This window comes from Oryx dammah, unplaced genomic scaffold (assembly GCF_014754425.2).
Source record: "Oryx dammah isolate SB20612 unplaced genomic scaffold, SCBI_Odam_1.1 HiC_scaffold_1, whole genome shotgun sequence".
NCBI lineage: Eukaryota > Metazoa > Chordata > Mammalia > Artiodactyla > Bovidae > Oryx > Oryx dammah.
The window spans coordinates 104,621,987-104,646,899 of NW_024070185.1; the positions used below are offsets into that span (position 1 = coordinate 104,621,987).

Here is a 24,913-nt window from a genome sequence, read left to right on the forward strand (position 1 = left end):
CCCCTGGAGAAGGAAATGGCAACCCACTCCAATATTCTTGCCTGGAGAATTCCATAGACGAGCTTGGTGGGCTACAGTCCATGAGGTCATAGAGAGTTGGACATGACTAAGTAACTAACTTTCACTTTTCGCTTGCAGCCTTTGGCAAGTCAAAGGAACTCACTTAGTCTCAAATTTTTCATCTGTGAAATGGGAGGGCAGAACCCAGCCATCAGGAATGCCATTTTTATTTATTTATTCAGTCACTCATTCACTCATTTATTTATTAAGCTATGCTGGGTTTTAGTTGCAGCCTATGGGTCTTCCATCTTCCTTGAGGCATGTGGTATCTTTAGTTCCAGCAGAAATCTTAGCTGGGGCATGGGGAGTCTAATGCGGGCCCCCTTCTGGAAGCAGCATGTCTTAACCACTTGACTATTAGGGAAGTCCCATGAATGCCATTTTAAATGTTTAGGATTTTTAAAATTTTTTAATAATAAAAAAAACTTTTTAAATAAAAAAGATGGGGAAGGTGGGAGTGGGGAGAAGCAAGCACTGTTTTTTGTTTTTGCTGAATTATCTGTGGCCAGAATGGCAAGGACAGAATTTGAGCGACAGCGTCTGAGATGCCTGGATGGGGAGTCCTAGCTTGTATCTGTACCTCAGTTTATCCATCTGTAAAATGAATGGGTATAATATATCAGCTTGCCTCCATAATAGAAGTGGGTGTGCGTGTGCTAAGTTGCTTTAGTTGTGTCTGACTCTTTATGACTGTAGCCTGGCTACAGTCCATGGGGATTCTCTGCTCAAGAGTACTGGAGTGGGTTGCCATGCCCTCCTCCAGGGGATCTTCCTGACTCAGGGATCGAACCCAAGTCTCTTAGGTCTCCTGCATTGGCAGGCAGGCTCTTTACCGCTAGCGCCACCTGGCAAGCCCAGATAATAAAAGTGTACCAAATAATAAAAGCTAATGCCCTAACATGCCAGGCTCCTCTGACACAAGTGCTCGGTTACACAGTATTAGCATAACCCTTAGCTTTATAGATGACAAAACAGGGGGCAGAAGGGTTAAGTACGTTGCCCAACATCACCCAGAGTGTTCCATGGCAGAGTGGAACTTTACACCCAGGCACTGGAGCTCAGGTACGAATGCATGTCACCTCCCTCTAGATAGAGGGCAGGGGTCTCTGAGGACATCCCCGCCCTGAGAGGCTGGGCTGCCATCAGTGGACGCCAAGGAGGCCACTGTGTTCCTGGATGTGACTCTGTTTGCTGAGGGCTAAGGTGAGGATGGGAAAGATCAAAATATTGGAGCCCTGAAGGGGGAAAGAACCGACGGGACCACAGGGTGGTCGGCCTAGGCCACCCCAGCTAGCAGGCAGGGAGGGTCTGGAGAGCGCCAACCTCTGCACAACCTACTCCACCAGCCACATCCTGGATTACAGGGAAATTCAAGAGACATTTTGGGTCTTGGTGAATTCTTTCCAAGCTAACCTCACTGAGCAAAAAAAAAAAAAATCTGAGGATCACTGACAGTCTTTGGGGAGAGGTCTGATTTAGTCTGATTTAGTATCATTAACATCGGGTATGGAAGCAGAGAAAGTCCACGCAGGGCTAGTATTATCATTGGTATAATTCTGTCAAAGTCCCTGGGTTCTGGGAGGACGTAGGAGAGTAAATGCTATGCTGAAACACAAAATGCTTAATAAATGTGAATCCAAACCGAGTCTCACTCCCAGACATTCAAAGAAGAGTCACACCCTGTCCAGTCAGTCTTCTTCACATCAGGTGGCACCCCAGGCTGCACAAAGTACTCAGCAAGCACCCCAAGAGGTGCCTACAAACTTGCAACCCAGAGTCAGCATGCAGGCACCCACTTGGCTTGGCATGTGGCTGCAACACTCGCTAAATATAAAAATGGGAAAAGTCTATCACACTCATTCCATGAATAACACAAAGGCCTTGATTTGCTCCTCCACGTGATGAGCATGCGTTAGGTCCAAATTTAACGTGGCTGTCTGGCTGGGGTATGTGCGTGTTTTTCCAAAAAGAGAAAACTTCCAGGCACTTACTCAGCCCTAATGAGAATGTCTCACACACAGTAAGGGTTGAAGAGGGGCCCGGAGCACAGAGGCCGAAAGGCCAGCTCCGCTCCATCACAGGTTCTTGGTAAGTACTACTGAGGACTAAACGAAAGGCAGGAAGGAAGGGCTGGCTCATAGCCCCATTCTGCCAAGGGACCTTAGGCCAATCGCTTCACCTCCCTGAGCCCTACCTTCCTTACACATAGGCTAGGAATAACATTTCCTACACTTGTGCATCTGTGCTAAAGGTAAAAAGGCGAAAATAATAGAAGAGGGGCCTGAGGAGTGAAAGGCACCAGACTGAGTTCAGTTGCAGCTATTATCTGATGTTTCCTGGAGCCAATTAGACCCTGTACATTCTTCACTTTGATTCTTTTTTTCAATTTACTGTACAAAGCCATTAATTACAGCTTTTCAAATCCATCGTTAATGTGAGTCTACATACATCACAGACTTACCATTCCAGTGATTTCTGCCCTGGCATCCCTCTTTAAAGAGGCAGCAGCCTCAGAGTTCCAGATCCTGGGGCCAACAGAGATGGGAGGCCACCTCACTTCTCTGTGTCCGTAACTTCATCTCTAACATGCAGGTGGCACGCCTGACTTCTTGGTGAGAATGCAATGAAATAATGCCCATGACTGCCCCCGGTGCAGAGCTTGACACATGGTTAATAAATTCTTGCATTGAAAAAGCGAGTGTAGAGAATAGTTGAGTTTTTATGGCCAGACACACCACACTCGGGTTCAAATACCCAAGAGCAGCTCCACCTCTTCCTAGCTATGTGACTTTGGGTAATTTTCTCTGCTCTCTGACTCAGTATTCACTAATATAAGTGAGGGTAATGGGGCGGGGCAGGGGAGGATAGTGTGTAATAGCCCTTGCTTATGCAGAGTTCAGCTCCGGGGGCCACCACTCAGGATCTACACTGAAGAGGGTATTGTGAGGGTTAAAACACATCAAGGGTGCTTGGGAAAGGGCAGCCCCACTCCAGTTTTGTTTGCTCAGTCATTCTTGGAAAGGCCAGTTGCGCTGGAGCACTGAACCTCAGCCCTCAGCCAGGCAGGCTGAGCATGTGGCAGATGTTAAACAGCTATTCCCAGAGATGTCGGCCAAAAGGCCAAGGAGCTAGAGACCCTTTATTTTCTCGTCTGAAGCACAATTAGCTTGTCACAGCTGACAGATGATGGACGAGTATACATCAGCCCAAGTGACACCGCGGAATCCATCTGACCTTCTGTTTATCATTCTGACCTCTCATACTTAGCCAGCTCCTTCCCTCCACCTGCTGGCAATCCCTTGCCTCCCGCCAGGGTCTCCCCACCTTGCCCTCCCCATCACCACCCCCCCGAACTCCCTGAAGCCCCCTCCTGGGTTCCCGCTCACTCACCATCACAGAAATGTGGAGAATATGCATCTGCTCCTCTACGATCTCCGAGGGCTCCTGGAGGGTGGGGGCGGTGGCCTGGGCCAGCTGCCCAGAGCTGCTCATGGACACGTGGAAGTACAGGGTGCCGTTCTCCAGCCACTGCTGCCGCCAGTGGACCAGCGAGATGTCCGCAGCTGTGCCTGACATCTCTGCAAGACAAGAGGCAAGGCACTGGGTGAACGGTGGGCCTGGCCTCGGCATGCCGGGCAGGAGAGGAGCCACACGCATTCGGGAGCTCCAAAGGCATCTACCCTGTGCTGGATGCCTTTCCCAGCATCAAATCTATGAGCCAGAGTCACTCTGCTTTGCACCTGAAACTATCACAACATGGTTATTTGACTATACGCCGATATAAAGGGAAAAGTTTAAAAAAAAAAAATCCACGAGCCAGAGATTGTCACTTCCATTTACAGGCCAGTTAGCTTGTAGCAAGGTTATCCCAGAACAACAGTGGCAGAATCAGGATTTGAACCCAGGTCTGCCCGGTGCCCCTTCGATAGCAACATGCATGATAGCGGAACTCATTCCACTTCAAAGGTGGAAACAAGCTAAGCAAGAGGTGAAGAAGGTGCGTACGTCCTTCTGAGACCATGGAACTATAATCAGGTGAAGGAAGGACCTGAATGGTAAGTGGGGGAGCTCAGAGTGTGAACTCTTCAGAAGCTCAGCTGGAAATGCTCATGGCAGAAATGCAGAACCTCAGAGCTGGGAAGGCCCAAAAGAACATCTGGCCCAGCTGAGGGCTCAGGATCGTCCTCTACGGGAAAGGAGCTTGGCGAGTGGGTTGTTCTGAACCATTTCTCCTGCTGCACTCAGAGCAGCTCCACCCCACTCCTCACGTTGCCTAGACAGTACTCTCAAACAAGGAAGTGCTGGCACAAAGATTTCCATGGCTGAAAAATACTAGAAAACCCACTTCCCCACTCCACTGATCTCATATAGCCAATGGGAAGTTAGGACTTTCTAGTCAATTGTAAAGTCACCTAACTTGAACTTCCTAACTCTCGCTTCTATGCTGTTTTTCCCTCTGAAGATGCTTAAGAAATATCACTTTAGCAGTACTTCCATTTAGTGTAACTGTACCAACATAGCTTCTTGATAAGAAGGGCAAAGACATATGGTACCAAAAGCGTTCTTTCCTTGGAATCTACAATCCTTCCATCGTGCTGTCTACTAAAGGATGTCCCTGAAAAGATTTTGAAGGACAAGGCCAATCAGCATGTCCTGTGAATAGAGGGGAAGGGTGATGGGGTTCTTGGAGAATTACCAGATCTTTCTTCAAATCAGTTACTGTAGGAAACAGAAGCAATCAATCCATCCATAGACAAGTAGTGTACAAGGCTTAATAGTGTATGAGGCTTGGACCTCTGGACCACACTACGGAGCAGACCGAGAGACTGCATTCCCCTAGTCCCCAGAGGCGTCCTGTTCACATACACACTTGAGGAGCTTGAGGAGGACTGATGAGGAAGACGTGTTAGACCTTCTTATCTAGCCAGCTCTCCCCGGGCTCCATCATGTCTGCTCACACTGAACTAAAAGCAGTCACCTTGAAGCAATGAGACAATGATATCCGTTCACCAAACGCTACTGATTTATTCTTGCATCGTCCTCCCCCTCCGTAGACTCTAACCCCTTCAGGTTCACAATCAAAAGTCAGGGGAAGAGCATCTGCCACTTAATAAGTGCTATAAAAAGTTAGCTATTAATATTTATTATCATTATTATTATTAATAGGGACAGGATCTAATTCACCCTTCAGCTGCTTAAAAAAAAAAATACTTGAGACATTCTTGATTGCCTGCTTTCTCTCCCACTCCCCATCCAGCCCATCAGGAAATCTTTCAAACGGCACCTGAAATGCAACATTTCCCAGCTCCTCTACTGTACCACCTGAGCCAAGACACCCTCTTTTCTTGCCTGGCTTACTGCAAAGGCTTCTTCTTTAAAAAAAAAAAAAAAAAAGCTTTGTTTATTTATATATTTATTTTTGGCTACACGGGGGCTATGTTGCTGTGCGTGGGCTTTATCCAATTGCACGAGCTGGGTTCACTCTCACATTGCGGGGCACAGGCTCCTTACTGAAGTGGCTTTTCTTGCTGTAGACCATGGGCTCTAGAGCACGTGCTTCAGCAGTTGTGGCGCAAGGACATAGTTGTCCCACGACATGGGGGATCTTCCAGGACCAAGGATCGAACCGGTGTCCCCTGCACTGGCACGCAGATGCTCACCTGGACCACCGGGGAAGTCCTGCAAAGGACTCTTGACTTGACTCTCTTCTTCCACCCTGGCCTGTCTATTCTCAACCAGAAGCCAGAGGAATCCTGCCACAGCTTGAGTCAGCTCACGTCACTCATCCGCTCTAAACCAAGAGCCTCCTACCTCATCCCAAAGCAAGGGCAAAGCAGCTGATACAGAGTGAGTTACTCATCCAAGGGAAAACCTGCCTGGGGTTCCCTTGCTGCACTCAGAGTGGAGCAGAGCTGGAGGTGGTCCCAGGAGTGCATCGGCTCCTAGAACTGAGAACCGAAGGACCCCAGAGCTCGCCTTGCAGCCCCGGGGAGCAGACTGGTGGCACAGTGCCTTGTCTATGAGGCAGGTCTCTCCCCAGCATCTCCTCTCCCCAGCCCCCAGCCTCAGCACCCGCAGACTTGGCAGCAGCTCCCCTGGCAGCCGGCCAGCTAGGCCAGGGCAACGTGAAGACACGATGGTGAATGGCCTTGCTTGGTGCCTTGCTCATTTTTCTCTCGGTGCATCAGAGCCAGAACCAGATGTCCAGGGAACCCAGGGACCGGGCTTTGCCTCTGGAAATTGTTGTCTCTCATTAAGCAGCTCAAGAAAGAGGATGTGCGTGCCGTTGGCTGGGCGGGCACTTACTGTGCTCAGAGTCCCTGAAATGGCACCGGCAGAGAGCCCCAGGGGCAGCCACATCGCGCTGACACAGCCAGGTACAGAAGGAGGCAGAGACGGTTGGGGAAGGCTTGCTGAAATCTGCGCCTCTTACTCCTGGGGCTTGTCTGGCCCATGCCTGAAAGCCCATCACTAAAGCAGCTTGCCATCCCCGTGTTCAGACTAGAACACAGAGGGTCACACGGGCTTAGGCACTTGTTTAAGGTCACTGGTGAACTGGTACCCAGCCGGACCCAGTGCACTCCCAGTCCAGGTCAATTTCTACTGTGCCAGTTGTTCTTACAGCACCTTCCTTTTCCTTGACTAAATTAGCCCAAGGACCAAAACTAGATTGAGCTCTTTGTTTGCTACGGCGATGACTGCACAGTCAGCAGACAGCAAACGTTAAATGATAATAACAGTGTGTGAAACACAGTAAATATTGAATCCCAGAGAAAGGCTCCGGCCGAACACTATTACAAAGAAGAAGAAAAAAAACTGCTGCTGGGCGGGGACAAGGGGCATGAAACCTCGGAGGGAAAGCTGCCTTAGCGGAAGCAGGTTTCATCGTTCTCGCGTTCATTTATTCCCGTGTTTGTTTAGTCATTCGACACACCTTACCGAGGACCTGCTCGATGGCAGGTGGCTTAGCAGCCTAGAATCTGGAGTGAAATGAGGCACAGGTCTGCCTTCAGGAGACTCACAGTCCTTTAACAGCAGGAACTCTGACGCCGTGCTATGTCGCGGCCCACACATGCGCACATCCTCCTTTTAATGTGGCCCGGGAACCGCGCAGTATCCTGCGCCACCGCCTACATCATTCCCTCAGCATGCTCGCCAGCCCTCAGGACTTACAACTGTTCCTCTTCCTCTTCCGTAGTGCATAGGTGCTTTCTGTCACGTCTCTCTGGAACTCTCCACCCAAACCTCGGAAGCTGCCTTCTTCCCAGCTAGCACCTACTCAGAGAGGCCACGCTGCTCTTACCTCTCTGCGACCCCGTGGACTGTACAGTCCATGGGAGTCTCCAGGCCAGAACACTGGAGTGGGTAGCCATTCCCTTCCCCAGGGCATCTTCCCAACCCAGGCATTGAGCCCACATCGCCTGCATTGCAGCGGGATTCTTAACCAGCTGAGCTACCAGGGAAGCCCCTTACCTAAAGTACTCCTCTTCAAAACTACAATTTGAAAACATCCATGCACCCCTATATTCATAGCAGCACTATTCACAAAAGCCAAGACACAGAAGCAACATAAATGCCCGTCGATAGATAAGAAGTGGTGTATATATACACAATGGAATATTACTCAGCCATTTAAAGAAGAAAATAATGCCATGTGCAAAAATATGGATAAACCTAGAGATCATACTAAGTCAGACAAAGACAAATATCGTATGATATCACTTATATGTAGAATATAACAAAAGCTACAAATGAACTTTTTTAATAGGACAGAAGGAGATCCACAGTTATAGAAAACAAACTTATGGTTACCAAAGGGGAAAAGTGAGGGGAGGGATAAATTAGGGGTTTGGGATTAACACACACACACTACTATACACAAAAAAAGATAAATAACAAGGACCTACTGTATAGCACAGGGAACTATACTCAGCAGTTTGTAATAACCTATAAGGGAAAGAATCTGAAAATGTGTGTATAAAACTGAATTGCGATGCTGTAGACCTCAAACTAACACTGCACGGTAAATCAACTATACTTCAGTGTTTTAAAAAAGATAATAAACTACTGCTCTCCATATACATCCACTCTCCACTATGTCACCTTTACAAACACTTTCCATGGAACTTATCACTATTAGAAATTTATTCCATGTGTTTTCTTCAACATGCATTTAATACTTGTCTCTCCAGGATGCCTGGAACCTTGTATGTCTTATTCCTGTCATATTTTCAAGTACTCAAGCATATATAAGAGCTCAATAAAAATCAGATTGGTGATGATGAACACACATACATATACACACACTCATAAACATATCCATAATAAGATGATGAAGGTCGTGTTCAGTGTCACAAGGAAATTAAAAAGAAAGTAAAGGTCCATTGGGAACTTGATCGTGGGACAGGACTCTCCTAGCTTTGAGATCAAGAACGTCTTCAAAACGTAGTGACAGGAGCGTTGCCGAGGATGGGTATCTTCGTAGGCCTTGAAGGACACGAAGAGGCAGAGAGAGATGGGCTGGGTGGCTGGTGTCTCAGGGCAACAAAGCCAAGTGCACAAGGAGGCAGGCAGAAGAATGTCAGGCTGGGAATGTGGTTCAGACACAGTTAAGGGCATTGAATGTTTGGCAACAGGATATAGTCTTTTAGCATGCAGTAGGGAATCAGCTGAGTGGACTTGATCTGAGAGCTGGTCCTGGGTCCATTAAAAACGGGTCAAAGAAACAGTAGCGTAAACAAAGCTTGTTCTTGAAATTCCCTGCTGATTGATTTTCCAATTGCATTTTCCCTCTCCTCTTCCCCTGCTCCCTCCATATAAACATTTCATTGAAGTCTTCAAGTCATATTACAATCAAACTTAAAGCAAAAGGGGGACTAAACGCATTTGGTCGGGAACCAAGACGATTCCCATAAAGGCAGATTATGCTGACATGATGAATATAAAATGAAACAGCAGATATTAAAGTAGGAGAATGGTGCACCATGCCTTCCGGCTGTAGACTGACTCCAGTGCCTGCCTCCCTCCAAGCCCAATGAGCTTAGTTTTATATTGGAATCATAAAGAAACCCAGGGATTGCCTCTTCACCTTTCACTGTTCTCCCCACATGGGCTGCAACTCGTGAAATATTCAACAGGCTCAAATCCCCTCTACCACCCGCTAAAGCCAAGCGAGAGGATCAGCCTTCATCAGTGATTCTGGGAAGACCTCTATCCCATCTCAGCAGCCACAGATGCCTTTCAGCCTCCTGGAAAAGAAATAAAAAAATCCCGAAGGCGTGTTGTGGTTTTAATTGGCTTGTTCTTCCTAATCTATGGCACTCATTGTGTTTTTATTTAATTCCTGAAGGTCATTATGAAAATAAGCAGCTCTTCTGATCACCAGCCATCTTGGTAACATCTCCCAAGTGGCTAACTAACCGGTCCTTCAGATTCCACAGCACCAGCTGACCCTCCGGCAGATTATTCGCAGAAGGCCAGAGAGCGCTTCTGATGAGTTTGCAAATGGTCTCTGCCTCACTGGGGAGCAGGGTAGTGGGGGGGTTGGGGGGGGCCAGACATTATGTGGGATGAACTCACTGCCTAGGCAGAGGGAGCTGGGGAAGGTTGGGACACTGACTTCACGCACCCCTGTAAATTAGCTGCTCCAGCCTCCATGGGCAAGTCACCTCTATGCAGTAAGTCCTGCTGAGTGGACTTGGGAAGCAGACCTCAAATACACACCCCTCACTGTCATCTCTACGATGTCAGTCTTTACACTGTCACCTCTACGGTGGCTGCCTTATTGCCAACCTTTATCATCTCTCCTGTGGACTGCTTCAAGTGGCTCTGGGCCAGTCAGGGTCTCATCCGAAAAGAGAAGACACATAAGCTGATCGAGATGTGTTTAATAATGTGATCATTTACAAAGGCTTTGGAAGTGTTCTGGGCTTCCCTGGTGCCTCAGTCAGTAAAGAATCCGCCTATGAATGCAGGAGACCTGGGGTTTGATCCCTAGGTCGGGAAGATCTCCTGGAGAAGGGAAATGGCCACCCACTCCAGTATTCTTGCCTGGAGAATTCCATGAACAGAGGAGCCTGGTGGGCTACAGTCCAGGAGGTCACAGAGTCAGAAACAACTTAGCGACTAACACAACACTAGCGTTCTCAGAGAAACAGAAGCAATATAACATAAACAAACATGTAGAAAGAGACTTATTATGAAGGGCTGGCTCACATGATGGAGGCTAAGAAGTCCCACAGTGCACCAGATTCCAGCTGAAGACCCAGGAGAGCCAGAGCTATGGCTCCAAGTGAAACCCAAAGGCTTCAGAACCAGGAGAGTCAAAGGTGTAAGTACCAGTTTGAGCTAAAGACCTGAGAACCAAGACGAGTAACGTCAGAGGGCAGGAGAAGACGTCCTGGCTCAAGCAGAGCGCAAACCAGGCCTTCCCCCACCTTTTGGTTCTATTCAGCCCAGATGGTACTAGATGAGGCCCACTTGCACTCACAAAGGCTTTCTTCCTTACTTAGTCCAACTATTTAAATGCTAATCTCTCCTAGAACACCCTCAGAGACAAGCTCAGAAGTAATGTTTTGCCAGCTCTGTGGAAATCCCTTAGCCCAGTCAAGTTGACAAATTAATCGTCACAGGCAGGTGGAAGGTCAAACAATGATGAAGCTCCCCAGAGTTGGCAAAAGCAAAGCATTGTTACCATCCTAGGCCAGAGGGGGCAAAAGGAGGGTTGGTTTTAACACCCTAAAAGAGCCACAGCTGTAGGAAAGGGTTGCCAGGCAGCTGCTGTGACCTTCACGTAGCATAATCCAGGAAAATAACCCAACTGCTGAGAAGGCATGACCCAGCATGGAGGTCATGACTCAGCACCGAGGTCACCTACCTTCTAAAGTTAATCTCCTGCAAGTGCCTAAATATGGGCCAACCTCACACAAACTCTCAAGGGTGCTCCACACAGGTGGGCTCTCCAAGGTACACAGCAGGGAGGAAAAGCACGGAGAGTGGATCTCAAGGGCAAATGGAGACTTCCCTAGCAGCCCCAACTGGTATCCTTGCCTCCAGGCTTCCTTCCTCCAGCCATCCTGCAAGTGGCTACCAAGATTATATGCCTAATTTGTAAATGTGCTCATGCCATTTCTTTGCCAAAAACCATTCAATGGCTCTTGATTCCCATCAGGAAGAAAACTAATTTCACCAGCCGGTCATCTGCATTTCTCCTCTGCCTTACCTTATTTCATACCTCTCTATGCACTTATGTGTTAAATCTCATCAATTTTTTATGTGATCCTCCACATACACAATGTTGTTTCCTAATTCTACATCTTTGGGTTGCTTTTTTCAGAGTTTGCGATAGCCCGTCCTACTGAACCCCATCCCTCACTCAGGAAGACTTCCTTGACCCCCATGGAACACCCTCCTTATGCTTCCATAAAGAGGAAATATTGCATGCGGCATAAGATCACAGACTGGAGACCAACTGCTTGATTTTTCAATTCCAGTTGCCCCGTGTTCAAGTTGTATGTCTTTGGAGAAGCTTTATAGCTTCTTCAGGCTTCAACTATCAAATCTGAATAACATCAATTAGTACCTGCTTCATAGGGTTGTTGTGAGAATTAAATGAGATGATACAAATAAACAAGCTTTTAACGTTAATCTTGATCCTCAGTGAGCATTCTGCAGTAGTTCCATTTCTCTTACACATTACTTCATATACACTGCTATAGAATCTTAACATGGTATTTATCTATGTTAAAATGATCTGTTTATACAGCTCACTTCTCTCCCTGGACTTTGGTACAAGGACACACAACAGCTACGTGAGTGTCCTTGTGAGCAACACAGTGGCCAAATATAAAAGAAGGTTCTTTAAGTCTTTGGTGAGCTGAACTGAAGTGCCCCATATCTGAATTCAGATGGACATTCCCAGAAGACAGAGAGAGGAAATGGCAACTCAGGATGTCAATGACTGCTTAATTCCCACATAACTACTCTATAGAAATTTATTCAACATCTGGCTCAAGTTTAAGCACCCTGAAGAATGCAAATGAAGAGAAAGATAGACCTTTTAACTTTCAAGGGGCTTACATTCTCATGGAAAGGCAGGGGAAGTTTACATAGAAAATGCACAGTCTTAAGATTCTGTTCAGGCATGAGTATATGCATATACAGCTGGAAAGAAGTACACTGGAACATCAAGAATGGGGGGGATCAGAGGTGATTTTAATCATGTTATGATTCATTTTTCTCTACGCTTTCTACATGGAATATATATTACCTCTGAAGCAGATGCAAATACATGCTCGCTTTAAAATTCATTTAGTCAACCAACCTTTTCTGAGATCTGGCATTGAGGAAGTTTATCCTCAGGAGCTCAGTCCAAGGAACAGAAAAAGCACGCTAGGAGTAGCTATAAATCAAAGCAAGAAGCTTAGAGCAGAGGATATGACTTGTGGCTGAATCTAGAAAGTATTCAGAGAGGAGTCTTATAGGATGAACAAAATTTCAACTGGTACCCAAGGAACAGGGGGAGTTTCGGATGGAGGAGTGGCACAGAGACAAGGGGATGGGAAGACTGCACAGGCACGGGAAGGACGCCCGTAGAGCACGCAGAACCTCATCACGCAGAGCAGGCACAGAGAGACTGACACAGCATCTGCGGAGAAGAGAGGGAAAAGCGAGTCACTACCAGATCCATTCTATCCTTTGCAGCCAAAGATGGAGAAGCTCTATACAGTCAGCAAGAACAAGACCGGGAGCTGACTGTGGCTCAGATCATGGACTCCTTATTGCCAAATTCAGACTCAAATTGAAGAAAGTAGGGAAAACCACTAGACCATTCAGGTATGACCTAAATAAAATCCTTTATGATTAATCAGGGCTTTCCTGGTAGCCCAGATGGTAAAGCGTCTGCCTACAATGTGGGAGACCCGGGTTCAACCCCTGGGTTGGAAAGATCCCCTGGAAAAGGAAATGGCAACCCACTCCAGTATTCTTGCCTGGAGAATCCCATGGACTGAGGAGCCTGGTGGGCTGCAGTCCACAGGGTCGCAAAGAGTCGGGCACGACTGAGCGACTTCACTTTCACTTTCACTGATTATACAGTGGAAGTGAGAAATAGACTTAAGGGCCCAGATCTGATAGACAGAGTGCCTGATGGACTGTGGACAGAGGTCATGACATGTACAGGAGACAGGGATCAAGACCATCCCCATGGAAAAGAAATGCAAAAAAGCAAAATGGCTGTCTGGGGAGGCCTTACAAATAGCTGTGAAATGAAGAGAAGCGAAAAGCAAAGGAGAAAAGGAAAGATATAAACATCTGAATGTAGAGTTCCAAAGAATAGCAAGGAGAGATAAGAAAGCCTTCCTCAGCAATCAGTGCAGAGAAATAGAGGAAAACAACAGAACAGGAAAGACTAGAGATCTCTTCAAGAAAATTAGAGATACGAGGGAAAAATTTCATGCAAAGATGGGCTTGATAAAGGACAGAAATCATATGGACCTAACAGAAGCAGAAGATATTAAGAAGAGGTGGCAAGAATACACTGAAGAACTACACAGAAAAGAACTTCATGGCCCAGATAATCACAATGGTGTGATCACTCACCTAGAGCCAGACATCCTGGAATGGGAAGTCAAGTGGGCCTTAGAAAGCATCACTATGAACAAAGCTAGTGGAGGTGATGGAATTCCAGTTGAGCTATTTCAAATCCTGAAATGTGATGCTGTGAAACTGCTGCACTCAATATGCCAGCAAATTTAGAAAACTCAGCAGTAGCCACAAGACTGGAAAAGGTCAGTTTTCATTCCAATCCCAAAGAAAGGCAATACAAAAGAATGCTCAAACTACCACACAATTGCACTCATCTCACATGCTAGTAAAGTAATGCTCAAAATTCTCCAAGCCAGGCTTCAGCAATACATGAACTGTGAACTTCCAGATGTTCAAGCTGGTTTTAGAAAAGGCAGAAGAACAAGAGATCAAATTGCCAACATCCATTGGATCATGGAAAAAGCAAGAGAGTTCCAGAAAAACATCTATTTCTACTTTATTGACTATGCCAAAGCCTTTGACTGTTTGGATCACAATAAACTGTGGAAAATTATGAAAGAGATGGGAATCCCAGACCACCTGACCTGCCTCTTGAGAAATCTGTATGCAGGTCAGGAAGCAACAGTTGGAACTGGACATGGAACAACAGACTGGTTCCAAATAGGAAAAGGTGTATGTCAAGGCTGTATAGTGTCACCCTGCTTATTTAACTTATATGCAGAGTACATCATGAGAAACACTGGGCTGGAGGAAGCACAAGCTGGAATCAAGATTACTGGGAGAAATATCAATAACCTCAGATATGCAGATGACACCACCCTTATGGCAGAAAGTGAAGAGGAACTAAAGAACCTTTTGATGAAAGTGAAAGAGGAGAGTGAAAAAGTTGGCTTAAAGCTCAACATTCAGAAAACGAAGATCATGGCATCTGGTCCCATCACTTCATGGGAAATAGATGGGGAAACAGTAGAAACAGTGTCAGACTTTATTTTTTGGGGCTCCAAAATCACTGCAGATGGTGACTGCAGCCATGAAATTAAAAGACGCTTACTCCTTGGAAGGAAAGTTATGACCAACCTAGATAGCATATTAAAAAGCAGAGATACTACTTTGCCAACAAAAGTCCCTCTAGTAAAGGCTATGGTTTTTCCAGTGGTCGTGTATATATGTGAGAGTTGGACTGTGAAGAAAGCTGAGCACCGAAGAATTGATGCTTTTGAACTGTGGTGTTAGAAAAGGCTCTTGAGAGTCCCTTGGACTACAAGGAGATCCAACCAGTCCATCCTAAAGGAGATCAGTCCTGGGTGTTCTTTGGAAGGAATGATGCTAAAGCTGAAACTCCAGTACTTTGGCCACCTCATGCGAACAGTTGACTCATTGGAAAAGACCCTGATGCTGGGAGGGATTGGGGGCAGGAGGAGAAGGGGACGACAGAGGATAAGATGGCTGGATGGCATCACCGACACATGAGTCTGGGTGAACTCCCGGAGTTGGTGATGGACAGGGAGACCTGGCGTGCAGTGATTCATGGGGTCGCAAAGAGTCGGACACGACTGAGCGACTGAACTGAACTGACGGTAAACCTGTGGGCGTCTCCCAGCAGAATAAAAAGTGTTGGATCCCACTTGGAACACCTTCATGCAATCAGAGTAAGTCCTAGTTTAGAGGCTAATGAAGCTCTTCAAATGCTATAAATTAAAAGGGATGATGAACGGATGGAAGCACGGATGGGTAAATAGATGGATGTATGGTGGATACATGAGTGGGTGGTTGGATGGATGGATATATTCCAATATTTTTTACTTTTATCAATAATCACACAGCCTGGGTAGTGAAAGGAACACTGAATTTGGAGTTGAAACCCTAGGTTTGTGTGGTAACTGCACCAACTGGCCAGTTTATCTCAGGACAAATCACAAAGCTTCTAAGATTTTCTTTATTTGTAGTGGGTGTGTGTGTGGGGCGGGGGGGGGGTAGTCATGATCTGTCCTAGTTACATCATATCTAATGTAGAATTGAGAGAAAATAAGGTCATACCTAGCAATGTGCTTAGAAATCTGCGAAGTCCCATTGGTAGTCTTGAAAGCAAATGCAATCATGATTCCCCTCACTCCACAATGTACCTTACCATAATTATTTATTCACTGTCTAAAACGTGCTGCCAGGCACAGTGTGAGGCTTTGTAGATAGACTGGATGAAACGATGCATGTGCTGCCTCCACAGACCCTCCCTTCTAGGCTGGATTTTCCTCGGTTCCCACTGAGCAGCAACAGCAGCACCACTTCCCCTTGCTTCCATTCATTCATTCATCCACGTATGCATTCACAGCAGAGGACTGTGTCTGTCTCCGTAACTGCCATCCTCAGTGTTTAGCTTGCAGCAGGGGTTCCATAAATACTTGTTGCATAAATGCACCACTCAGTGCACATAAGTTTCCTGCCTTCAAGTCATCAAGGAGAGCAGGAAAGGGAAAATCAGCAGAGTACCCCCTGATGCCAGAAGCGAGTACACACGGGATGCCATGGGGACGTGCATGAGAGGCGGGTTAACACTCCGCATTTATCAAAGGTTTGGATGGGGCCAGCGGGCTGAGTGTCTAAGTTGGGCACTTGGTCGATCGACGAGATCCTGATGTCAGGTGAGGTTAAACGCCTGCAGGATGGCATCGCTCCTGTGCTAGGTTTGAGAGGTTCCTTGGCAGGGATAGAAGGTAGAGAGAGGGCAGGGGCTGGGACCCAGCCTGGCCCTGCAGCGGCAGTGCAGAAGAGAATCCCTGGAGAAGCCCAGTCCTCCTCCTTTCCAGCGTCCATCAGCGCTCATCTCTGCCTCTGCCTCCAATCTGCCCACCCCACCTCCTTTGGGAACTGCGCCTTTTACTCAAAACTGTTTTCCCCAGCCACTTGATGGAGGTAAATAACATAGTTATACCCGCTTAAATAAGGGAGGGAAACAGAAGAATTAAGAGATATTGGCAAGGGAGAAAAGCATATCGTTTCAGTTTAGATTTGAAAATAGACAGAGGCTTGATGGAACTGATTCTCATTACCCCTGGTTATTCTCTCCTGAACCATTTTCCTCCCTCCTTGCTGCATCTTTTCGCCTGTTTCTTGTCATTTAGCTTTCGTTATGCACTCTTAGTTTCTTTGTGTTTGCTATTTCTTTTGTTTCTTAAGACAAAAAAAAAAAAAAATTCACAGTCAATGTATGTTTCTCCCTGCTTTCCTCCTCCATTTCACAACGCTGCACATGGATCCTGAGGACAGGGATGTTCACCAATGCCTACGTGCCAGGCGCTAAGCGAGGGGCTTTGCTTCACTGCCTTGGCAGCCCCCATGGGAAACCCACACGGATACAGTAGGTAGCATACTGCCCCCCTTTTTTTTATCTGAGATATTTGAGACCCAAAAAGGTGATTGGACTTCCACAAGATCTTCCATTTAGGTAAGTGGTGGAGTGTGAATTCAAGCTCTGGTTTTCTGATTCCAAACCCAGTGTTCTCTGGAGTAGGGGTGAGAAAAGGAATTTGCACATTTAGTAGAAAGACTGAGAGATCAAGTCCACATGGCGGGTGGGGGGTTTAGGGAGAGACAGAAGTACCAGGGAAGGCATCCTCCTGGGTAAGATGCTCCATCTGCACATCCCATCATATATAATCATTTACAGGGGTTAAGTGGTGCAGCCTCTATTTTTAAGATGGAAAGTGAGGAACAGGGAGCATTTTCTGTCTTACAGTGAGTGAATGTAAGACCACCTTGCTCCTTCCTATAGTTTACTGGGTGACATTCCACAAGTTAAGTTTATCTAGTATCTATGCTTCCCTGGCCTTATATGGAAAATGGGAATCATGGGGCTCTCCTGGTGGTCTAGTGGTAAAGACTCTGCACTTTCACCACAGGGGGCACAGCTTTGATCCCTGGCGGGGAAACTCAGATCTGCACCAACATGATGGAGGCAAAAAGAAAATAGGAATCAGAGATGCAATCTTTTGTGATCACTGTGAGAATTAAGGGAGACAAAGTGTTGGGAAGAGCCAGCGCGGCATTTAGCATACGCACATTTCCTGTCACTGGTCTGCCCTCTCTTCACTCTTCTATCTTGCCACTGGCAAGACAAGGAGAATCGGGTTGCTTCTAGAGCAATGGAGGATGACACAGGATCAAATATAGAAAAAAGAAGGCAGAGGTCACAGAGACAAAACTTCCTGCTTCACTTGGAAAGTCTTCAAGACCCTTCTATCTGGTTCCTACTGGCTATGAGTTGGAGTCATAGAAAAATCACAACAGGAAAAGAGTGCAAAGGGATGGTGATCAATGATCCAGTCATCCATTGTACTGACTGGGATCAGAAGACCAGAGAAACATAGCAGTTTGCCTGAAGACACACAGCTTCACAATCCTGTGCTATTCATGGATTATGGGGGGGAATTGGGGGGTAGACAGAGACAAGGATTCACAGCAGGGTGGGGTGGTGGTGGGGAGACACAATCTACAGAGGTAGACATGGAACCTTCCTGACTCCTAAAAGGGATTTTGCACAAGGGGAGAGGGTATAGAAGTCCCTCCTAACTCCAGGGCTCCCTTAGCCCCTCTGGAAGCTGTTACCAGGATGGTTCCTTATCTGTTGCTGGGTCACTTCAACCCCTACCCCACCGTGGGTGCCACTGCTGGATTCCAACCAGACAGGTCACAAAATGTGATGAGAGGGAGAGCATCGTGCTGTGCAGTGCTGTGGGTTAGGGGGGAAAATGATACCTTAAAACCCGGCAACTGAACAGATGAATAGACCAGACTTACCTGCCAGGGATGCCACCCGTGATTTGCAGCAAGATGGGAGAGGTTGGACAGCAAGGAATATCTTCATGTGATGGATTCATTCCAGGGCCAGACACTGAACTAAACCCATTGCCTCTGTGCTCCAAGCCACGGCCCAACCTCCCAGTCTGTTCATGCTGCCTCCTAACTGAGCTGCCCTAATACAAGGGTCCCTGACCTTTGAGATCTAATGCCTGATAATCTGACATAGAGCTGATGTAATAATAGTAGAAATAAAGAGCACAATAAATATAATATACTTGAATCATCCCAAAACGATTCCCCCGACCCTGGTTCATGGAAAATCTGTCGCCAAGAAAACGAGTGCCTAGTGCCAAAAAGGTTGGAGACCGCTGTGCTAATCTCTTCTTCCACACGCAGACATTATCCACCTTATAAAACCCAGCCAAACTGATCGCTCTAAGAGCCCTGCCCCAGACGCCCTCCCCTCCTCTGAGCTCTGAACCCCTCCGCCAAGTTTCCACCCCTCCCATGACTCTCTAAGCTCACCTGTCCATACTTCTTATTTCTTTTGCTAGGTCATGAGATTGTTCTGAACCAGGGATGACTATTATCCCCTCTGACTCCCTCTTGTAGCCTAGCACTTTTTGCAATAGCACCTGCTTCATAAATATGGGCTGACATAAGATTAAAACAGAGGCCCCAAGAGAGTGAGACTCCCTGGTCCAATTCACAGAAGGGGGTGCTGAGATACAGTGGGTGCCCAAGGTGCTTGGAGAGATGGGGACCCAGAAAAAGAAGGAACCAGGGAATAGTCTCCTATCCTAAGAGCAAGGGGTTCACCTGCACCCCCAACTCTCACCCCACTGCACTTCACAGCATCTACGAGAACAGTGCCAACCTGGATCCTATGGCATCTGGTGGTCAGACCATGACTGCGAACATCTTGCGTTCCACCCATGCCTTCAGTTGCATCGCTGCCTCCCTGTCCCCCTGCCTTCAAAGTATAACTCCGTGCTCTTGTTCACACCATTTCTCTCCCTCAGCTGTTCTTCTCACTGCTTTATGTGAGCCTAATCTTTAGAACTCAGCTGCAACTAAACCCATCTGTTAACGGTCCTCCTCCTAACCTCTTCACCAGTATAACGTGATAGTGCCGATCTTCCCTCCACCCATCAAGAGATGAGTCTATTTCTCCTCCCCTTGAATCAGAGATGGCTGCATGATTTCCTCTGGCCAAACAGGCGATGCCAAAAATGACATAGGCAGGGACTTGAAAAGTGTCTGTGAACCAGGGTCTTGCTTTCTTTTGCTGCCCCTGAAAACCCTGAAACTGCCATGGGAGGAAGCCCAGGCTAGCCTGCTGCTAACTACCAGACCTGTGAGAGAATCCACCCTGGTTCACCCAGCTGCCAGCAAACCTGCCAGCTGACCACGTGAATGTGAGACAACCTGGAGGAGGCCTGCCAAGAGCAGCAGCAGGACGGCCTGCCTAAGCTCAGCCTAAACCACCAGTTCACGTAATTACGAACTGAAAACTGCTTTATGTGTTAAGTTTGGGTGTGTTTGTTACGCAGCAGTAGCTGACTAGATGAACAATTCAGACGTCTCCTCCTTCGTGAAGCCGCCCACCCTCCCTCTGGAGCTGAGCTGGGGGCCCCTGCTCACTGCTTCCTTTCACTGTGCTTATCACATTGCATTGTAATCATCAATTGAATTATTTCACACATTACTTACCCTGTGCTACCCAAGTCTCTGGGCTTCTTTACAAAAGCCTAGCCTCCCCTTGCTGCCTGCTATCTCAAGCCCTTGCTCAGAATAGGTGCTCAAAACACATGCAAGACAGAACAAATGGATACTGAACACTTCTCAGAGCTTGGGATCCTACCATATCCCCCCAGCCCCTCCTCCTCCTAATCAAAATCTCCGTGGCCCTGATTTGAGAGTGAGTGGGTATTGATTGGCTCTGACTGCATAGCTTCGGGAGCATACTCTGCCTCTATATTCCTTAAATAAGCCCCGTGCCTGTTCGGTGTGTTCACAGCAGCCTTGATTGCAATTCAGCCTTTACCCCATTACTCTTATTTATAATGCGGCAGAGCACAGAGCCCCAGGCCATCAGCAGAATGATTACAGGACCCTTTTGACTTGCAATTCCACACCATTCAGAACAATTTAAACCCGCCACAGATGGTGCCCTGTGGCAGGAAGAGGACCATGAGAGGAGGCCAGGCTGGGGCTAAGGAGGAGAAAAGGACCCTCTTGATTTTCTGACCGCATCAGAGGAGGAGGAGAAAAAGGCTCAGGATGTCCTAGGTCCTTCTGGACCAGGGTAGGGAGCTCCCAAATGATGATAAATCATGGACTTCTCCCACAGGGTCAGGCCCAGGGGTCCCTGTGACCACTGCTGGACTCCTTTTTATTTGATTTAAATTCCATCCTCCTCAGTAAGAGGACAGAATGTGGCCCCCAAATCACCAGACCACCAGTCAGGAAAGAATTCCACTCCGGTCTTGGCTCTGTGACCCTAGGTGCGACCTCAGCCTCCTCATCTGTCAAATGGGAGGACTGATCCTTCCACCCTAACTCCTTCACTAGAAGATTGGAAGAAGGGAGAAACTCATGGAGAGATATTTTGAATAAAATGTTGTCTGTGCCAAGTTCATATTGTGATTAATATTATTGAACCTGATGGAAGAGGCCTGCAAAACTGAGATGAAGAGGCTCTAGGAGAAAGCCTGCAATTCCTTCCTATGTGGTAACACGCCAGCTCCCTGGTACAGCCCAGGATGAGGGCTAGGTCTTTGAAACTAGCCACCTGGGTTCCCACCTCTGCCACTCTATGAGTTGAGCAACCTTGCAGAAGTCACCTAACTTCTCAAGGTCTCATTTTCCCCATATAAACTGGGGGGAAAGCATCATAATAATCACTAGAGTGTGGCTGGCAGGAAGGCACAGACTACACTCCTTCATCCCTGTATCCCAGTGCCTAGAACAGTGCCTGCTGTAACATAGCCTCTTTAATAAAATAATGGAATGATGGACATTTATTAAGTGCTTATGATATGCAAAGCTCTGTTTCCAGCTGTTTGCACATTTTATCACATTACATCCTCCCAACATCTCTATGGCTTGCAAATAACAATAAATCCACATATGGAGTGTTGAGATAATGCGTCTGGACAAGGCCTGACACCAGCCTTACTCGGTGAGGGCTGTAACTAAGCGTGCTGCTTCTGCCACCGCCTCTTCTGTGCTACACAAATATGCTGCCCTTCTGCCAATTCAGGTGGAGGTTTGGGCTTACTTGCCCTGAAGCTCTGGGGGCCTGTCTTTGACTGTAAATTTCTGGAGAATAAGAATCACAGTCTGTCCAATCACCCCTTCTGGGTACTGTGGTTTCAACCTAGACTAGCATCTGGAGGTGGGACTAGGAGCCAAAATCTCTGAAGTATCACACCTCCCCACCCCCTTACCCTACTGCTGGCTCCACTTCCAGAACCACAGAAACTCAACTCAGACTGAGCCAACTCAGCCTTCGCCATGACAGGCCCTATGCTGGTGCTTTCAGACTCCACTTTCCTGAGTCTCTACTTCTCCTGTAGAGTCAAGAAAACAAACTCAGAGAGGACAGGGAATTGTCCCAAGCTTTTGAACTGTGGTGCTGGAGAAGACTCTTGAGAGTCCATTGGACAGAAAGGAGATCAAACTAGTCAGTTCTAAAGGAAATCAACCCCGAATATTCATCGAAAGAACTGATGCTAAAGCTGAAGTTCCAATACTTTGGCCACCTGATGCGAAGAGCCAACTCACTGGAAAAGACCCTGATGCTGGGAAAGATTGAGGGCAGGAGGAGAAGGGGGCAATAGAGGATGAGATAGTTGGGTGGCATCACTGACTCAATGGATATGAGTTTGAACAAACTCCAGGAGATGTGAAAGACAGGAAAACCCAGCGTGCTACAGTTCATGGGGTCTCAAAGAGTTAGACATGACTTAGTGGTCAAAAATAAAAATAGTAAATCAAGAATTGGGTCAGCAAGAATCCAGCCTCTGGACATCAAGGACAAACTCTTGCGCTCCACATGCCAGGTTCTGAGCAGCTTCCTGGCTTCACCAATAACCTGCTTCCCTTTCTGAACCTCACTTTACTTACCTGTAAAATGGGAACAGCCACACCATCCCAGGAGGCTGTTCAGAGGATTTACTAGAGAATGCTGTTAGTGGAAGTGGTGCCTGGACCATACTCTCTATCTTATTGTGAACTGTCTTGCTGTCAAAGAACATGGAGAACCATGTCTCCCACTCCACAGTTTGTATGGGGTCTTCTCATCCACAAGAGCCAGTTCTATCACACAATAATTATAAATGGAAACTGGGAGCAGTGTTGTCCACCCCCCTGGTGCCCCATGCACTCATCCCATGCACCTCCATGACTTTTTGTCTTTTCTGAATTTTTCTCTTTAATGACCACTTGGTGGTTTAACTCTGACCACCATCATCACCACCCAGGTTCCTGTCCACAGAGTGATACATTAGGAACACACTAGAAAGAGTCATGTTACCAGAATGTCCTTGTGATGAGCAAGTGTGCCCATCATGAGGCCAACTAGGCAGTATGCTGGCATGAGAAGTGGGGACAAGGTTCGATAATTATCTCTAGAGAATATACACAGGAATCAGCCCAGGGGAGTCTTCGGAATGCAGGGAGTCAAGTTTGCACAACTTCAAAGGACCTGAAGAGATGCCCAGCCAAGTGACATGTCATCTCAGAGGCACGATTCCTCCTCATGAACGTCTGCCCTGCTGTACTTCCTGGAAGGCACCCACATCTCCCTTCACACACAAATGCATATGTTCTCACACAGTCGTTTTCCCATGCATGTGCAAGAATACACAGACTGAAGCATTCATGCATGAACGCAGACCCCAACACAGAATATACCAGGCTGTGCGTAGAATTAGAATCGTATGTACACCCTGCAGAACTGCTCCCTTCCTTACACTAGCGTCATGAGTAGCCATGCATCCTGTGATACACGTACACGGGCCTCTCCATGAACACACAAACACACACATGAGCACCCTCTGACAACATGGCAAACACAGGCATATGCAAGGCCTCACACATGCACACTCCGTGTGTTCACCCTATTTGCATACTGCCGTGTGTGCTCTTTCCTACACACCCAAACTCACACATGTACATGCACTGGTATCTTATTCAGGTGCAGATGGCCACATTCGTGGGCAGAAATTCACATTCGTGCTCGAGCGTGGTGCACATACCCAGGATAGAGGTACTTCCAGCCTGAGGACACACCCCAGCCCTCATTCGTGTCTTCATATAACTGACATCTGGGAAAGGCCCTCTCAGCCCCAAGAATATCCCTGGATCTGTCCTCCAAGAGGCCTGGTTTTGCACTCAAGGAGAAAGACCAAATCATCGCCTGCCCCACGGTCTCTGAAAGCTATCTCCTCTTTTCTAGTATGACTGACAGGCCCTCATGGAGCAAAGGAGAGCTGAACAGACTCTGTTCCTCAGCTGTCCATCCACTTAATGCTTTCTGATTTTGTTCCAGGGGGAAAAAAAAATTCCTATTTCAGCCCACAGTCTGATGCCCTTGAAAGAGAAAGACTCACATGAGGCAGACAGAGGCCACTGATGCCGGATCCCGGGTGGCCCTGATGACATTCCCACGGGGCTCTGACTCTGTGGATTCTGCAGGCAGCTTGGCTGGCAAGCCAAAGCTGGTGCCCTACACGCAGGGCCTGGAGAGTCCAGCGTGGAAATAATGTGCTCTGATCCCCCTCATGCTATTCTGATAGCTGCACGATGCTCGGCACCATCACACGCTGAACTCATCTGAGCCTCAGAATATTCTCCACGGAGCTATCTGCAAGTCCATTCTACAGAGGGCAGACTGGGCTTCCCAAAGGGGAAGCACTTGCTAAGGTGCCATGGCAGCCAATCGGGAGCAGGCGTGCTGATGTGAATTTGGGTCTTCCTGCCCCAAAGCAGTTTCTAGACTCAGGGGAACTGGAAGCAAGCAGGCCAGCTCTAGGTTATTGCCTGGAACCTTGCTGACTTCGGGTGCCCTTTCAGGAGACTCTTTCCAGAGAAAAGCACTCAGGGAATCAGACAAAAAGGCAAGTAAGGATAACACATTTGAGGGGAAGGAGGAAAGGAGTAAGGAAGGAGAATAGGATAGTTTGGGAAGAGAAGGAGGAAGCGAAGATGGGGATGAAGGGAAACAGCTGAAGAGGCAATACAGTCCATGTTCCTTCTCGTAATGTCTGCTGAACACCTTCTCACTCGAGTCCTGTGAGAGCTGCCGGTGGGATTCTCCTCCAGGGAACTCTCAGAGGAGCACGGGGGCAAGGTCTCTTTCATGTTAAAGTGGGTTCAGCTGTTTCAAAAATATTTGCACAATTACTTTCCAAATCAGCAAGGAAGGAGAAATGCAAAATGACCTTAACACACCTCCCCTGTTCCTGGCCATAAATCTGCTCACAACAACAAGCATTAATTGCCC

The 24,913-nt window shown here is 47.4% G+C and overlaps 1 protein-coding gene across 2 annotated transcripts in view; it reads right to left on the minus strand.

Annotated features, from left to right (window-relative positions):
- ASTN2 (astrotactin 2) overlaps positions 1-24,913 on the minus strand; it is a 1,024,651-nt gene that overhangs the window by 872,227 nt on the left and 127,511 nt on the right. For both annotated transcript variants that reach the window (XM_040241692.1, XM_040241685.1), the window contains exon 2: positions 3,451-3,638. In XM_040241692.1, coding sequence (XP_040097626.1) covers positions 3,451-3,638 — 188 coding nt within the window. The remainder of the gene's footprint in view (positions 1-3,450; positions 3,639-24,913) is intronic.